The following is an 18963-nucleotide window of genomic DNA, read 5'->3' as shown; positions in this document are numbered from 1 at the left end:
ATATAAGTGACTTCAATGTAGCAAATAGTTCAATACAAGTGACTTCAATGTTACAGATAGTTCAATATAAGCAACTTCAATGTAACAGATAGTTCAATATAAGTGACTCCAATGTAACAGATAACTCAATAAAAGTGACTTCAATGTAACAGATAGTTCAATATAAGTGACTTCAATGTAGCAAATAGTTCAATACAAGTGACTTCAATGTTACAGATAGTTCAATATAAGCAACTTCAATGTAACAGATAGTTCAATATAAGTGACTCCAATGTAACAGATAACTCAATAAAAGTGACTTCAATGTAACATATAGTTCAATATAAGTGACTTCAATGTAACAGATAGTTCAATATAAGTGACTTCAATGTAACAGATAGTTCAATATAAGTGACTTCAATGTAGCAAATAGTTCAATACAAGTGACTTCAATGTTACAGATAGTTCAATATAAGTAACGTCAATATAACATTTAGTTGTATATAAGTGACTTCAATATAAGAAATGGTTGAATATAAGTGACTTCAATGTAACAGGTAACTCAATATAAGTGACTTCAATATAACAGATAGTTCAGTATAAGTGACTCCAATGTAACAGATAACTCAATATAAGTGACTTCAATGTAACAGATAGTTCAATACAAGTGACTTCAATGTAACAGATTTTTCAATACAAGTGACTTCAATGTAACAGATAGTTCAAGATAAGTGACTTCAGTATAACAGATAGTTCAATATAAGCAATTTCAATGTAACAGATAGTTCAATATAAGTGACTCCAATGTAACAGATAACTCAATATAAGTGACTTCAATGTAACAGATAGTTCAATATAAGTGACTTCAATGTAACAGATAGTTCAATATAAGCAACTTCAATGTAACAGATAGTTCCATATAAGTGACTTCAATGTAACAGATAGTTCAATATAAGCAACTTTAATGTAACAGATAGTTCAATATAAATGACTCCAATGTAACAGATAACTCAATATAAGTGACTTCAATGTAACAGATAGTTCAATATAAGTGACTCCAATGTAACAGATAACTCAATATAAGTGACTTCAATGTAACAGATAGTTCAAGATAAGTGACTTCAACATAACATATAGTTCAATATAAGTGACTTCAGTATAAGTGGAGTAGACTGTAATTCTAAATTACAGATTAGGTTTTTCAAAGGATCTGCATTCGAGAGTAGTGCTGTTTTTGATTTGGTGATTATTGTTGTTTTTTTTCGTATTGACCAAAACGGATAGGAATTTTACTTCTTTGTGCAAACTTTAATTAGATGTGATTGATCTTTGTTAATCTTCAGTCACTTCAGTAATAAAAACGGCCCAGAAAGAAATATGTGGTCTAATCTTAGTAACATATTTTGTCATACAAAATTACATGTCTTTGCTATTGCAAGCATTTACTATCAAGGTAACTAAGTGAACTATTTGATTGTCATTGTGCATTGATAGTTTCGTATCTCATGGTATTCGCTAACGCATATATTCCATTATCGGTTCCCATGGTGATGTTGTTTGGGCAGGCCGTTCTATGATGTGCAAGACTATTGTATGTGTTGTCAGATTGTTCTGCCACCACAGATGCAACATAATGGGCGTTTTTCCGTACATGTCTGGTGAAAAACTTCCTGTTAGCAATAGAAATAACAACAAAGGCTCCAATAATGATGAAAATTCCACCCACTGTCACAGCAACGATGAGGATATCCATACCTGAACCATGGTCTCCCCTGTCTGCAAGTCATTTTTCATTTTTTAATTAATGAAGATAGTCGTGTGTGGCAATAATTTAAACATTCACTAAGCTTAATATATCAGTAGATCTAGTCAAATACAGTAAAACACAGTTAAAGCAAACACGTTTATAATGATTTCAAGCCTACAGCGGACAGATAGACATTTCCTATAGTTTTAGAGCTAATTATAAACTCATTGGATATGGGGAATTACGTTTATGTATAATGAATCAAAATTCCTCATTCCTAGCACTTCGCTAAAAGCGTGTATTACTAAATAAATTCATTGGATATAACGAATTACGTTGATGATAAAGCAATATTCCTCATCCCTAGCACTTTGCTAACAGTGTATATTGCTGTATTTTTATCATCCATCTTACCGTAATCGCATCCTGATATATGATTACACAGATCCTGCACACATTTGCATTCAGTCTGACAGTCAGCTCCATAACTTGGGTATCGACAAGACAGGGAGCAATTTGGACCGTAGTATCCAGTGTCACATACTGCAGAATATATATTATACATCACATGTGTGTTTACTCCTCTATCCAATGGATATCATCAATTACATATATTTTGGATATAACACCATGTCTCCCTACGCAGCGTTTGACGTCATCCCTTTCTTACGTACATTTTACATAGTACATAGGCTACTTTGTTAACAAACATGTCAGAGAGCGAAAATTCCAACAATACTTTTGTATAGGGGTTAAAGTTGCGCGTTAGTGCATCGTGAATTCTTGAGGACAAAACATTATTAATAACAAACCGTAGAACTCGAAAGCATTTAGTTAAAAATTTAAGTGAGAATAACATACCTGCCAACCAATTCATTTAGAAAACTGATCATAAAGATATCGAATTAAATCATTAACTACAGCAGTTTAAATGAATTCTAAAAGAGAAATAGTTCCACAAAGTTTTTGAATTCAACAGCTCCACGACGATTCTCTGAATTCGCTACTTTATTCCAATACATCCAAAATAATGCTGCTTTTTAAACACATTTAATAACAGGGGAGACATAAGCACAACACAACAATAAAGGATGAGGTGAAACAACCATTGGAATCGGCCCTTCTTCCGTGACCAATAAAAGCAATTCTACTGTACAAAAGTTTAAATTGTATACAAAGATTCCATAGAAGATGGTCTCTGAATAGTTTTAATAGTCCCCTTTGTCATTTTTTTAAAATTATTATTATTTTAAATCAATTGATTTTTAAACCCTATCACAAGCAGTTTTCGTCAGAGTACTCCTTCCTGAATAATGATAAACAAAGTAAGCGGGTCTTAACACAAAGGACAACATTCAATTTAGGAATATGAATAGACTTCGTACTTTCCCTGTTTACAAATCTCGTGATATTATTGCTTCGGTCATTGTAAATTGTGTTAGTATCATGATATTTTTTAAAATGATTATCAAATCTAAGCTATGCACGGTTTTTCCTTGAATACATATGCTGCATACATGTATATATGTTATCGATATTTTCTTTGAAGGCATGGTATTCATTTGTTGTGATACTGCTAATACCTAAACACGTTTAAAACTAAATTATTAAAAGCACATTCGGTCATAGATACCGCCGCTGAAAAAAAAGAGGCCCACAGGCCTTATCGGTCACCTAAATACTAGTGAAAATGTATCACTACTTCCATGGGATATGAATCTAGAAAACATTTCCTGTTCTGAATATCTAAGCTAAATTCTAATGTTAAGCAACAGTATAAAACAAGATTTAGTCTTAAATCTTCACTGCCTTCAAAAGTGCATACACTGATAAAAGGCTTTGAATATTAGGTGTATTAACATCAAAAGATATGACTAATTTGGACTCATCCTAAAGTCATCACCCTGGGTTTTGATTGAAATTCACCATATTTTGTACATCCATTTCTGCTATTCCTAGGTATGCATTTAGATTTTATTCAGTATCAGCAAACTTTCACATCAATACTATATACGATGTTTGGCCCAACCCTGGGGTCAGAACCCTTACTCTGGGGATCATTAAATTTACAATTTTGATAAAAGACTACCTCCTCTATCCCTTTAGTTTCAATTTAGTATCAATAGCACTACAGAAGATGTTATTTAAGTGTTTTACACATAAACACTATATACCAAGTTTGGTCCCGCCCTGGGGTCAGAACCCCTACCCCTGGGATCATCAAATTTACAATTGTGGTACAGGGCTACCTGCTCTTTCTAAATATCTATTCACTTTCAATATAGTATCAATAGCACTAAAGAATATGTTATTTAAGTGTTTTACACATAAACACTATATACCAAGTTTGGCCCCGCCCTGGGGTCAGAACCTCTACCCCGGGGATCATGAAATTTACAATTTTGGTAGAGGCCTTCCTGCTCTCTATCACCATGCATTTAGTTTTTCTTACACGTGTGCGGTTCTTGAGAAGATTTTGGAAAATGTGTCAATTTTGGGCAGTTTTTGCCTTGTCCGTAGACCCCAGGAGTGCTGGAGGCCTGAAATTTACAATTCATGTCCCCCTTTTTCCAAAGATGCTTCATAACAAATTTGAAAAGATTTGGACTGGTAGTTATCACGAAGAAGTTAAAAATGTTCAATTGTTAACGTATGACGGACGACGCACGACGTCGGACGACAACCGATTGCAATAGGTCACCTCAGTTTACTCAGGTGACCTAAAACCAATCAGAAATTATTACAAATATCATTGTTATTCAAATAGTTATTTTCAACTAAATACGGAAATTATATGTAAAACTATCAACCGTCAAGATACGTTTCGTTCAAAATCTCAATATATCATAACTTGCTAAATACTTTGGGTTGGTTTAGCTCCTTTATTTCTTGAAAGAATTTGCCTTGAAGCAAACTATTATAAATGTCTGAGCTCGTATAATTATTAATAAAAATAACTTGATTATTTATCTTTATGTTAAAAAGCATGTTCAGTATACGTGTAAATCTGTCGTTTTGGTTAATTGTATTGCAGGTAAAATAATGGCCCGAAAGATCTACATGTACATGTAATGCGTAACATTTTGATAAATAAACCCATACTATGTAGTACATTCCACTCAACGGAAATATATAATTGTTTAGAACATTAGATTCAGAAACACCAACATATTGTATATACATTAATACATTATATCTATAAATGTATATATATATACAATACGGCCAATGCTGATCCGTATCCGGTCTTAGTGGGGACCAATAAAGGTCCCTGATTTTAATTTAATTTTTTTCTTTAAATTATTTATTTGATATATCGGTATGATTGATTGAATATTGTTTAAGTCCCTCTCGAGAATATCTCACCCACATGGAGACGCCACCACTGCCGGTGAAGGGCTGCAAAATTTCGGCGTATGCTCGGCGTTTATGGCTTTTGAGAAGGGAGGGATCTTTATCGTGCCACACCTGCTGTGACACGGAACCTCGGTTTTTGCGGTCTCATCCGAAGGACCACCCCATTTAGTCGCCTCTACGACAAGCAAGGGGTACTGAGGAAATATTCTAACCCGGATCCCCACGGGATTATACCGGTATGTAATGCGAGATTGATGTAGATAAGCAATAAAATAGCTTTTGGACAGGTTGTTTGTCCTCACTGGTAAATAATGGTACTTCACACCGCGGGGGTGTAAATCTGTCCCACGATGAAATCCCACAGAGGGATAGCGCGGGAAGTATTAACACACCACGGTATGGTGGGGGTAGTGGTCTGATACGATATCCGCGTTTACCGCACTGTATATATATATATATATATATATATATATATATATACATATATATATATATATATATATATATATATATATATATATCGTATACATTCTCCGCGATTACTTTATACTCTACAGGAGTAATGAAAATGGAAGTGGGATACAGTTACTTCATGTAAACCTACATTTACATATAGCGAAGAGCTTTTCATAGCTATTTCTTCACTTGTTGTGTTAATTTGTGAGTTCAATGCAATTTTTGTGAGAGAGAGAGAGAGAGAGAGAGAGAGAGAGAGAGAGAGAGAGAGAGAGAGAGAGAGAGAGAGAGACAGAGAGAGAGAGAGAGAGAGAGAGAGAGACAGAGACAGAGACAGATGTTGTTTTAAATTCTATTTTGAAAATTCTATGTGAAATATAAGCTGAAATAGTACGTGCATTAAAACAGACAACTTTACCTGTTATAGTAGAAATTGCCATTAGAACAAGTACTGGCCTGGTCTTCTCAGTGTTTCTTGAAGTTTAACTGAGAAAGGAAAAAGAAATATAACTAGCGCATTGGTTAGTTTTGATAACACTTCGGAAACTTGTGCTGTTTTGTACTCACATACAACACAGTATTTGAAAATGTGTCACTTTAAGAGATAACTTGACTTTAGTGATCAACCAGCGACGTGCTTTTGACTTTTGGAATAGCAAGTTCTGAAGGAAATATTAAGTTTAAATGTAGTATATCCTTGTTTTTACTATCGACAGTTGTATGTACCAGCTTTCGCCTGCCACATACAAGTACAGTTACAATACGATATAATTACTAATTAAACTGTGGAGTCACTCGTCAGGTGTAATTAATCATATATTAATCCTAATTCCTAGTCGTGTTTCAGAGAGTATTTCAAACGAACTAATAACAAAATTCCTGGTTTCATTTTGTGATGGTTTTCTGTTTGTATATACACCGGAGTGCCTTTGTTTACCATTACTATTATTCTATTAGAGTTATTGCCCTTTGTACATGATGTAACAGGAAGGGAGAAACTGCAACGAACCAGACCAGGATTCGAACACAGGCCCCTGAATATCTAGTCAGGTGCTCTATTAACTGACCACAGACAAACGAATCTGTCTGACCGTTAAAACAACATAGCAGTTCTAAATAAGTGCTAGTTTTAGAAACGGGCAAACAGAAAAATGTTCCTCAAAGGAGGTCAAAACCTTTCAAGGATACTATTTTTATGTATTGTTAATCTCCAGTGTGAATCAATCGTGAGACCTAAATGTAGGTCAAGGTCATTCTATTTATAGTAACACGTACAAATTGCATTTCAGTCGATCATTACATAGGAAATGGTCTATAATAGCCTATTTTTGAAATAAATTGAATGAGTTAATATTATTTTTATGGTGAAATATAGCCCAATGTATCATTTGCAACTGTTTAGTCGTATATAATGTTTGATTGATTGATTGACGTTTTCCCGCCACACTCAATAATTTTTCAGTTATCTGGTGGCGCCCAATTTTATTGTTGGAAGAGAAGAGACCACCGACCTTCCGAAAGTAAACTAAGAAACTTTCTCACTTACCGGCGCGAGCGGGATTCGAACCCGCGCCGACAGAGATGGGAGGCCGTGTGATTTTGAGCGCCAATGAGGCCCCTATATCATGTTTGTTGCATTTTATTAAAGTGGTATGTGACAAACATGGCCTATTATTTGAGATATTCATTTTAACGAACTTTGATCACTCATATCATGTAACTTACACTGTAGCCAAAAATACAATTGCTTATGTTTATGTTTTCAATATACTTGATTCATTAAGGTTTTTTACCACCGTAGGAACCCACGAGGTTTCTCTCTGTTATTTAAACTGCATTGATGGGTTGTTACCTGTATCAAGGATATGTACTGTCTCCCACCTCTGGTGTATCCAGGGGTCCGTGCTTGCTCAACTCTTAAATTTGTAATGCATGCGATTGAGACTAATATGCCTTGAATAGGGGGCACTGTACAAAAAGAACATTCTCGTACATCGATTGAAGTCAGCATTTCGCAAATTGTATGGTCGTTATAACGATCTAGTTCGTCAATACAACCTCGCATTGGGTCAAATGCTGTCTGACGTGTTTCATACCGATTGTTAACAGTCTCGATTGAAGTCAGCATTTCGCAAATTCTATGGTCGTTATAACGATCTAGTTCGTCAATACAACCTCGCATTGGGTCAAATGCTGTCTGAAGTGATTCATACCGATTGTTAAGCCGTTCTTGGCACACTGATTTGACTGCGGATAACTCCGTTTACCTGATCAGGATATGGGGCTCACGGCGGGTGTGACCGGTCAACAGGGGATGCTTACTCCTCCTAGGCACCTGATCCCACCCCTGGTATGTCCAGGGGTTCGTGTTTGTCCAACTATCTATTTTGTATTGCTTGTAGGAGTTATGAGATTGATCACTGTTCGTTATCTTCACCTTGCATGTACACAGATACTCCGATAAAATATTTTGTAAATGGAGATATCACCTATTCTTCATGCAAACTATCACCAGGATTGGTTACAACATTGGTCTGTTTTGCTTGTTTTTATATGAGACAATCATCAATAAACGAATATTGAACAAGAGGCGCATGGGCCACATCGCTTACCAGAGTTAACTTGACCCATATTTAAAGATTATCTTTATAAATTGGCATGTAAATATTTGATCCTAAATGTGACCCCTACCTACCCCTGGACTTATGATTTTAAGAAACTTGAATTAGCTCTATGTCAGGAAGCTATCATTAGAATATAAACTTTTCTTGCCAAGTGGTTCTTGGAAAGAAGAATTTTAAAGATTTTCCCTATAAATTTGCATATTATATACTTTGATCTCCTATTGTGGTTCTATTTGACTCCCAGGGGCCATAATTGCAACAAACTTGAATCTACACTACGTCAAAAAGCTTTCATATAAATTTAAACTCTTCTGGCCCAGTGGTTTTGAGAATATTTTTAAATGACCCCATTCTTATCTCCCCTTTGTAGGGGGCATGTTCCTTCATTTGAACCAACTTAAATTCTGTTCATCCATGAATGCTATGTGCCAAATTTGTTTAAAGTTGGCCCAGTGGTTCTGGAGAAGAAGAGTTTTAAAAGTTGTTAATGTATTTTCACTATTTTGCCATTATCTCCCCTTGGAGAAGGATATGACCCTTCATTTGTACAAACTTGAATCCCCTTTATTCAAGGAAACATTTTGCCAAGTTTGGTTGCAATTGACTTGGAGAAGAAGATGAAAATGTGAAAAGTTTACGATAACGACAGCCAACGAACAAATTTCTATCGAAATAGTTCACTCGAGACTTCGGCTAAAGTGAGCTAATATTACATTTAGTACACATGTGCAACACAACAATAGCAATATGTCAGCAAATTAGAAGATACGCCCCCTCCCAAAAAAATAAACACATGAGACATCATCATGTGTGTACATCTATACATGTGATATATTTACACAATTAAATGTACATCTATTTAGAACTCGTGTTGCAATTTACATGCATGCATTCTATTAAAGAGAACCATTGGGTAGAAGTACAGAAAACCTAGAAGGAAGCTTGCACCAAAGTCCTGGGGAGGAAAGATAGCAGAAGGAGTGGTTGACGAAGGAAACCTGGTAGAAGATAAAGAGTAGGAGAGAGATGAAACAGGAAATCAACATATGTCATGATCAACAGATGAAGGCGGACCTCAGAGCATAGTATTGGGAGCTGAACCGAGAAGTAAAGAAGAGCGCAAAGCATGATAAAAGGCAATTTGTGCACAACCTGACAGAAGAGGCAGAAATAACAGATAGACAGAACAACATGAAAAGAGTGTATGAGATCACCAGGGCCCTGTCAGGAAAGAGATTCAACCCGAATAAGCCAGTCAAGGACAAGAGCGGGAAAATCATCGCAAGCGACGAGGAGCAAAAAAGAAGATGGGTGGAGCATTTTGAAGAAGTCCTCAACCGACTACCACTGCAAGTAGTTATCAACATAACACCAGCAGAAGAGCCCTTCAGCATCAACACCAATACACCAAGCAAGGCAGGAATCATCAAAGCCATCAAATCCTTGAAGAACGGTAAGGCAGCAGGTCCTGACGGCATCCCCCCAGAAGCCCAGCAGAGCTGTTGCATCCTCTTCTAGTAAAGATATGGGAACAAGAGGAAGTACCTGCCGACTGGAAACTTGGGTACCTGGTGAAGCTTCCGAAGAAAGGCGACCTCTCCCAGTGCAGCAACGGGCGAGGAATCATGCTGCTGTCCATTCCCAGCAAGGTACTCACAAGAATCATCCTGGAGAGAATGAAAGAGGAATTAGACAAGGAGCTGAGAGCAGAACAGGCAGGTTTCAGGCAGGAGCGATCGTGCATGGACCATATCGCCACTCTGCCTATCATCATTGAGCAATGTGTAGAGTGGCAATATCCCTTCTACACGACCTTTGCCGAATTCGAGAAAGCATTCGACAGCGTCGACAGGGAGACTATCTGGAAGCTGTACGAGGACTCAAACTGCCAGATCATCAACAACGGGAAGCTGACCAACCCCTTCGAAGTGAGGCAAGGCTGTGTACTATCGCCGACAATTTTCCTGATCGTCATAGACTGGATCATGAGAAGATTCACTGAGGGCAGCAACACCGGCATCCAGTGGACCCTCGCCAAACATCTAGAGGACCTGGATTTTGCGGATGACGTCAGCCTTCTGTCTCACAAGTAACAACACGCCCAGTCCAAGATAACCCGACTAGCGGAGGAGGCAAGCAAAAAACGGCTTGAAGATCAACACCAAGAAAACAGAGGTGATTCGGATGAACAACCGACTCAACCAACCACTGCAGCTACACGGAAAGGACCTCATGGAGACCGACCGCTTCGTCTATCTAGGAAGCGTGGTCAACATTGATGGCGGCGCAGACGAAGACTTTAAGAGCCGGATCAACAAAGCAAGGGTAGCATTCAACACCCCACGACCCATCTGCAACTCCAGAGCCCTATCCCAGCGCAGCAAGGTCCGCATCTTTAACAGCAATCTCAAAGCAGTCCTCTACAGATCCGAGACATGACGAGTAACCAACACCATCACTAACAAGATACGGACATTCGTCAACAAGTGCTTGTGCCACATCCTCAACATCAGGTGGCCGGAGAATATCTCGAACGTAGACCTATGGAAAAGAACCAGCCAAAATCCGATCGGCCAGGGCATCAAGTAAAGAAAATGGGGCTGGATAGGCCATACGCTCCACAAATCAACTGACAACATCACAAGACAATCACTAGAGTGGAAACCACATTGAAAAAGGAAAGTAGGAAATCAGTCCTGGAGAAGATCCGTCGAGAGCGAAGTGAAAGAAGCCGGAATGACTCAGCTGACGAGGGCAGTCCAGAACAGAGTCCGTTGGTGTGATGTTGTTGCAACCCTTTGCTCCACTTGGAATAAGTCAAGTAAGTCAAGTCATTCAACAAAGACATGAATTTTTTTTATTTGCATATCATGTATATTTGCATTTGATATGGAGGTCATATATCTTAAGATTTTATCATATAATACTATGAAGAAAGTCTTCGATTCAATTTATATGTTAGAGAAATAATGGTAATATTCATCTTCAAAATAAGGAGATTATAATTTAACGTACATTCTATTGTTTACTAACTTCTTTTCCATGTAACATAACTGTTTGTAATACTCTCTCAGAATAAAAATCATTGTATTCAAGCCGATGCCAAACGTTTTTCCAGCTACAAGATTTTTGCGATCCTTCAATAACTTCCCAGCAATACCATGGAAGTTTGAATTGCTAAATCTATATTTATCTGCAACGTTTTTGCGCATAAACTCCGTGAAATTCAATAACATTCAAATCTGTACAACAGTTGTGACTGACAGTTGGTTTGTTCGTTACCAAATAGATAATTTGTGTATGAGCTGTAGAAGAACATCATTTTTTGGATCATACAGAAAAACCACAATGTACATCCAAATGTAGTGATAAACCATCCTGACAAAGATCTGCTCCTTAACTGAGTAAATGGATTTGTAATGGTTTCTGCAATAATTTGGTCAAGGACGGTAAAATGAAGCAGGGGGGACTTGCTGCATTTTCCAGTCTGAACTTTCTCACAAGGATCGTGTTCGCTGCTTAGTCTACGTAATTATTTTGAAGCTGGTGGACCTGGAATTCCCTCTCTTTCATCATCATCATCACCACCACCACTATCATCACCTTGATACTGGTCTCCAGATAATGATGAGTTTTCTAACACTAAGACGACTACTGTCTGATTTAACAATATATCCACATAGCCGTGCCAAGTTTCATCTGAAGCTGTAAAATACAAGGCCTCTAATCAATTATTTACAACTTAGTGTGGCAATTAACATAACAGGCAAGGCCATTCAGGGGGCATAATTAGGGACAGAAAAAAATTACACAAGTTCAACACAAAATGTTATGTCAATTGCATCGTCCTGAAATATTAAAAAATTAAAATTTGCATTGGGATTAAAGTGAAATTACCAGTGGGATATTGCTGATTATTGGTCTATTTATCAAAGAATAACAATAGGTCACCTGAGTCACTTCAGGTGACCTAAAAAGGTGAAATTGTAAAAAAGCAAGGAGAACAACACCACGCTGCTGACATTGCTAATGCTTCTGACACATAATGAACAAATTTTGTTCAGGAAAGTTGGTTGGTTGAATATCATTTAACGACCCTTTTGAAAATCTTTCATTCAAATGGAGATGTCACCAATGCTGGTGAAGGGCTGCAAAATTTAGGCCCATACTCGGCACTTATGGCCTTTGAGCAGGAAGATATCTTAATTGTGTCACACCTGCTGTGATACGGGGCCTTGGTTTTTGCGTTCTTATCCAAAGGACCACCCCATTTAATTACCTCTTATGCAAACAAGGGGTACTGGGGACCTCTTCTAATCAGGATAGCTTCAGGTCAGCTAAAAGTCACACATCATCTTACTGAATGTTGTACATCCAGTCTGGATTTTCTGTTTACAATCTCGCAATTGACATGGGCACTCATTGGGTAGATTCTTAGTTCTATCGTTAATCTCATGATTTTTGCCTGGTATCAGCTGAGAAAATAAATGGAGTCCGATTACAGCTGCCAACTCTGTCTCGTCAGTTCCTAATTCTCTCAACGGAGATACTGCTTTCTGGTGAGACTCTATATCTGTTAAAAGTTATTTATATTGCTGTATCATTGTAGCAAACAAGAAATGTTTTAGAAACATATATCCCCCTTGTCACAATACATATGTATGTATCATAAAACAACAACTTAAAATTCAAGTTGGATGTCTGTCAAACAAAGTGTAAATTCTCAAGATAATAGGCAAATATTTAGAGAAGATTACACCCTTGATCTTCAACGTTAAAAAATTAGCAGGCGTCATCTACTCTCTAACAAGTTTTAATGTGTTTCAAGTAAATCTTTCTTATATTGAGCAAACAACACTTGGCCTCAAGACCATAAATGGAGAATAGACTTATAAGTCTAAATTTCAAACCCAGCTAACTTATAAAATGATTTTCATAAGCAAATAAAATTGTCAGTATACATTGTATGTTTGCATTTGAATTGTTATACACTTGCAGGTTTTTTTTTTAATTTGTGCTAGATAAATCTTAAGATATAAGTAATCAAAAGTTTGACTTAATTTTCTTCTTAGTTTATGGTCTTTGAGCCTGGTCTACTGACCGATGGACAGACCAACAGGTGTATACCAATTCACAACCCTTTTTCAAGGAAGGTATAACACAATATATCTCATTATTAATTACTAGTTAACTTGACCATGTTGACTAATCCATAACTGTCCCTATCCAATTAAGTAAAACGGCAACACAGGCTCATCTAGCTGACAGGTGTGTGCAATTACTATTGCCCGATATTACTGTTCTTGGAGGTCAAACAAGCATTTAAAATACTACTATGTAAATAGCCTGTTGAGTTAAACATGATTTCAAACTCAGAGGTGTTTCCCAAAATAGAGATAAATGAGACTGACAATATCGTGGTTCCACCTTACCCCAGGGTATCATGATTTGAACAAACTTTAAGTCTTCCGTGTAAATTTCTGGTCCAGGGGTTCTTAAGAAGATTTTTAAAGATTTCTTCCTATGCATTCGCATGTAAAACTTCGATCCCATATTGTGACAGGGCTAGAAATAATTCTTTTTGTTCAATGGTCACTTAATCAACTTAAATTTATACTGTCAATTCATAACTTTTACTGTCTCGTCGGATCAGTGGATATGGAAATGACTGACCCAATTTTCATGATTAGGTCTAGTATCTTGTTTATTCAAACTAGCATCAACAGCGGGTTTAAAACACACCATAATCGTACTATTCTTATTCATGTTTTCACTTAAAGATGTAGAATAGAGTCGGTATCATCTTCACCTTTCCTGTCATTTGTTAAAGTGTAATGTCACCGAATTACGAAAACAATTAAATATCTAGACTACATTGTCTTACTTCATAGTACAACTTGACAAAAAGTTAATTTGCATGTGAAAGTTTAACCTGGACACATACACGTACAATATAAACTAGCCTGAGTGTTGAGAAATTTTGATAAGTGTTAAAATTAATAACTTGCGTGAAGGGCACACGGTCTTTACAAACCACTAACCCAAATCCATAATTCATCGGCCCCGGACCATCAATTATTTCAAGCCCTATGTCGCCCCAATCCCGGGGACCATGATTTGAACAAACTTGAATCTGCACCACGTCAGACAGCTTCCATATAAATTTCAACTTTTCTTGCCCAATAGTTGTTGAGCAGATTTTTAAATGAAAGACCCCACCCTATCTTTGCCTTTTCATGATTTTCTCCCCCTTTGAATGAGGCATGACCCTTCATTTGATCAAATTCAAATAACTTTCAGTCCTTCACTCAAGGATCATTTGTACCAAGTTTGATTAAAATTGGCCTGCTGACTGTGGTTCTGGAAAAGATGAAAATAGGAAAGTTTACGGAACAGACGAATGGACAAACAATAGACAAAAGCTCACTTGAGTTTTCAGCTCAGGTGAGCTAAAAAATAGATTTTTGAAAATTACTTGAGTTTACATGTACTAGTAATGGGTGGTGACCCATGCATGAAACAAGTGCTTGCAGATTTATAAATACATGTGTAATCTAATTTTAGAATACGTGTTAAGTGTAGTTGAGTGCTAATGTAAATCTTCATATACAATATATAGGTGTCACCATATTTTCTTGCATATAGATGAGTGTAAATATGAAACTAATATACATGGACAGTTACTGAAGATATTCATTTGAAAACCTATGTACATAGTCCAGGAAAAGGTCTGTAGATGAGAGGGAAGGTGGATGGCCCCATTTAAGAAGGGCAGACGAAGTTCCTCACTGTGTACAGTTCTAAATCCCCTCGCACGGTACTTGGATGGGGTTTTGGTGTTATGGATATTTCGCTCAAATGAGAAAAAATTAAAGTGACAAAGGTACACCTGCTCGGAGCATGTTCTGTGTACCAGTATTCAGTGTGTAGGGGTTACATGTAATTTATTAATTATTATTAATTAATGTTCATATATTATTACCTACACAAAGATGATATACAAGTATTGACATAAAGGGGAAATAGGATGCTTCATTGGTTTACCATTCAACCTAATTTTGATGTATAGTATAATACCCCTACCCACGTTTCAGAATTAAAAAAAAAGCTGTCCACTGCCACGAACAGTGATTTTACTACCTTTTGATACCCTAATCATTATGTTTGTTATTGTATTTGTCGTCCTAACTGTCCTAAGTATGAAACGTCAAAATCTATACTTACTTCGTAGAAACTTCCTTAAACACTCTACGTGTGGTTTACACTAGACTGGTGCATCACATACTCTTATTCTCTTTAGAGAAGCCGAGAGGCATAGCCTTCAACGACTTCTCTTCTCAAGCATTCATGTTTTGATTCTGGAAAACGTGTAAATGCCGGAGTCGGTGACGGTTTATACTTCGACCGACGTTTCGACTCAGATGTGCCTGGATTTACGAAATAGACAACTTTTTTTCGAACATTTAACAGTAATGCACAAAACTGTCACAAGGAAATCAAAACTTGCTTGCTTTTAATCCATTTTCAATATGTCCCCTGTCCCGGGTTTACGTTAACTGGTCTTTGGAGTTGTCACAATATGGGACCAGTTAAGAGAAAAGCAGACTGACATAATCAGAGTTGTGATTTAAACCCGGGACAGAGGCATGTTTCGAATGGATTTAAAAGCAAGTAAGTATTGATTTCCTTGTGATAGTTTTGTGCATTACTGTTAAATGTTCGAAAACAAGTTGTCCCTTGCGTAAATCCAGGCACGTCTGAGTCGAAACGTCAGTCGAAGCATAAACCGTCACCGACTCTGGTATTTACACGTTTTCCAGAATCAAAATATGAATGCTTGCGAAGAGAAGTCGATGAGGGATATGCCTCTCGACTTCTCTAAAGAGAATACACATACTGCATTCACAGCCAACTCCTGAATCAACTCCATATTCAATAAATTCTCAAATCTGATAATTTGTTGGTCAGTTTCTTTTTCACAATATTCATACATCTGTTCGCATTGTTTCTAAAATGGAAGTAAAAATGACACTGGTTTGCAAACGTTGCACAATAATAGAAAATGGTTTTTTTAAGTGCTTTCTTCAGGTTGGGAACACTTCCCCTATAGCGAGATATTCTCGCTAAAACGCGATTATCCCTCTTTAGCGAGAAATAAACATTACCATAAACAGGTGTTTTGGCGTCTTTATTGAAAATAATGGCAAATCCCGAGCAACGCGGAATAAGTGCGACACGCACTCAACATGATGTGAATTGTTTCTATGAAATTGACAACATGGTCAAGAAATCGCATATCAAAGTTGCTGCGTAAGAGGGAAGCAGTCTGAAATCCAATACACATTGTGAGTGTTTTTGCTTTGATTAATATATTTGCAGAAGTATCAGACATTTTAGCACTTTTTCTTCTTTTCACGTGAATCACGAAGAGATGTACTCCACGGGTGTTTTTCTCGGTTGTACGGGATATATTTATTCTCGCTAGAGAGGGATAATCGCGTTTTAGCGAGAATATCTCGCTATAGGGGAAGTGTTCCCAACCTGTTCTTCTCTCAAAATAATTTGAAGAATTTTCTCTTCTTCTGAGTCCTGAAATTTTGCTAACCCGTTTGATATATGATCACTACTTGAGTTACTACTAGCAGTGTTTACACACATCTTGCAATGAGGGTAGTCGCTAAATTCACAATGGCATGAAGTGGCCAAATTTAAGTAAATAAGTTTATCGCTTACATCGAGTCGGGTTCGGGATTTCCTATATGACTTGAAATAAGAATTTACTGTTTACATTGAGCCAGGAAAAGAACCACTGTACATACTTTTTAGTCAGGTGACGTACTGCAATTGGTTGTCGTCCGTCATCGTGCGTTAACAGATGGAAAAAGGGACATAAATTGTAAATTTCAGGATTCCAGCACCCCTGGGGCCTTAGGGGCGGGGCAAAAACTGACTAATTTTCAAAAAAAAACTTCTTCTCAAGAACTGCATATGTGTAAGAAAAACTAAATTCATGGTGATATAGAGCAGGAAGGCCTTGTAAATTTCAAGAACCCCGGGGTAGGAGTTCTGACCTCAGACAGTGACCAGACATGGTAGATGTACATGTATAGTGTTTATGTATAAAACAATAAAACAACATCTTCTTTAGTGCTATTGATAATATGTTGTACGGCGTGACCGTTGAAACGAGCGAAGCCCATTAACATCTTGCAACACAACTTATAGACATTGTATCCGCCTCTTCATTGAACGCGGGAAATATAACGCGGTGGATGTAAACAGTTATATTGTGACGTCAAATTAGCTGCAATGTTTTTTCTTCTTCTTCTTCTCTCAAACCAAGCAAAAACAAAACGTTTGAAGCTATAAGAAAGCTTGTCTGGAATTTAAAAACGTTTATGGTACTTTCTAAACAATCTAATTATTTTAAGCACGGGTTTTTTCCATGAAGTATACCGCAGTGACGGTGATATTTTTCCAGAAGCATAATGGGTAATACTCATCTTTTTTCATCTGATGAAGAGCAAATCACGTGACTCATATGTCATTCGCTCGCTACTATATTGAAACTAAATAGATATTTAGAAAAAACAGGTAGCCCTTTACCAAAATTGTAAATTTGATGATCAAACGGGTAGGGGTTTTGGTATCATGGTGGGGCCAATTACATGTAAAATGTCAGTTATTAAAGGTGTGAACTTCTTGATAACTACCATTCCAATTCTTTTCATATTTGTTATGAAGCATCTTTGGAACAAGGGACCATAAATTATAAAGTTCAGGATTTTTGCACCCCTGGGACCTTAGAGGCGGGACAAAAACTGCCCAAAATTGACAATTTTTCAAAAATCTTCTTCTCTATAACCCCACATGTTTCAGAAAGATAAATACATTAAAAGATGTAAAGCGGGAAGGATTCTACCAAAATTGTAAATTTCATGATCCCCGGGGTAGGGGTTCTGACCCCAGGGTTGGACCAACCTTATTATATAGTGTTTATGTGTAAGTTTGCTGCTACTGTATAAAATCTAAATGCATACCAAGGGAAAGCAGAAAAAGATGTACAAAAATGGTGAATTCCACAACCCAGGTTTTCACTCTAGGATAGGTCAAAATTAGTCATATCTCTTAATGTTTATACACCTATTGTATAATGTAAAGCCTTGCATCAGTGTATGCATTTATGAGTACATTGAAGTTGTAAGAACACATCTTGTTTTATAGTTTTGCTGAATGTTAAAATGTAGCATAGGTAGAGATATTCAGAACAGGAAACTTTCTAAATTTCATAGCCCTTAGGAGTAGTGATAATTTTGCACTTGTATTCAGGTGACCGTTAAGGCCTGTGGGTCTCTTGTTTACACTTAAACAAGGATGCATTTCGTCAAAGCATTTTGATAATTATAGCGATGATTTAAAAAGAAAGATATGATAAGAAAACAAAAGTGTGTATTGTTTATTTTATTCAGCTGCAAGCAAATTTCCAATTTTTTAGCACACATTTCCCCCTCACTACTCTCTTAATAAACAAGTTTACCTCTATATTGCGCTTTTATATCTGCTTATGACGGAGTGGTACTTCACGCCATTGCACTTTTATACATGTATACCTAATACAGAGGGGTACTTAAAATTCACGGAAGGATATTTCACGCACGCCAATTAAATGTGGCGCTTAAATTATGTTTATCTAGTAGACGTACTTAATCATCGCCATCACGATGTATGAATCATGTGTGAAAAGAATACCAATTCATTTCCCACACACCTCAATACTAACCTTTGGCCCTATCACTAATT

The 18963-nt window shown here is 36.9% G+C and overlaps 1 protein-coding gene and 1 long non-coding RNA gene across 2 annotated transcripts; both read right to left on the bottom strand.

Annotated features, from left to right (window-relative positions):
* Positions 1-979: 979 nt before the first annotated feature.
* LOC130052792 (uncharacterized) lies at positions 980-6174 on the bottom strand. Its single transcript, XM_056158776.1, has 4 exons — positions 6107-6174; positions 5958-6025; positions 2141-2269; positions 980-1755 (listed from the first exon to the last, which is right to left on the bottom strand). The coding sequence occupies exons 2-4, from the start codon at positions 5977-5979 to the stop codon at positions 1457-1459; spliced, it is 450 nt and encodes a 149-aa protein (XP_056014751.1). The 5' UTR covers positions 5980-6025; positions 6107-6174; the 3' UTR covers positions 980-1456.
* Positions 6175-12218: 6044 nt separating this feature from the next.
* LOC130052793 (uncharacterized) lies at positions 12219-15524 on the bottom strand. Its single transcript, XR_008801187.1, has 3 exons — positions 15388-15524; positions 14458-14523; positions 12219-12736 (listed from the first exon to the last, which is right to left on the bottom strand). It is a non-coding gene; the product is annotated as an uncharacterized LOC130052793 (long non-coding RNA).
* Between the last annotated feature and the right edge of the window lie 3439 nt (positions 15525-18963).

Source organism: Ostrea edulis, chromosome 3, assembly GCF_947568905.1.
Source record: "Ostrea edulis chromosome 3, xbOstEdul1.1, whole genome shotgun sequence".
Classification (NCBI taxonomy): domain Eukaryota; kingdom Metazoa; phylum Mollusca; class Bivalvia; order Ostreida; family Ostreidae; genus Ostrea; species Ostrea edulis.
The sequence above is the reverse complement of the archived record's forward strand: the minus strand, read 5'-3'. Positions and strand labels throughout refer to the sequence as shown.

Bases quoted from the DNA above. Each gene is read 5' to 3' on its own strand.
- LOC130052792 (XM_056158776.1), bottom strand. From the start codon at position 5,979: ATGGCAATTTCTACTATAACAG. The intron at 2,270-5,957 runs GTAAAGTTGTCT...TATATTCTGCAG, and splicing joins GGCAATTTCTACTATAACAG to TATGTGACACTGGATACTAC. The intron at 1,756-2,140 runs GTAAGATGGATG...AATGACTTGCAG, and splicing joins TATATCAGGATGCGATTACG to ACAGGGGAGACCATGGTTCA.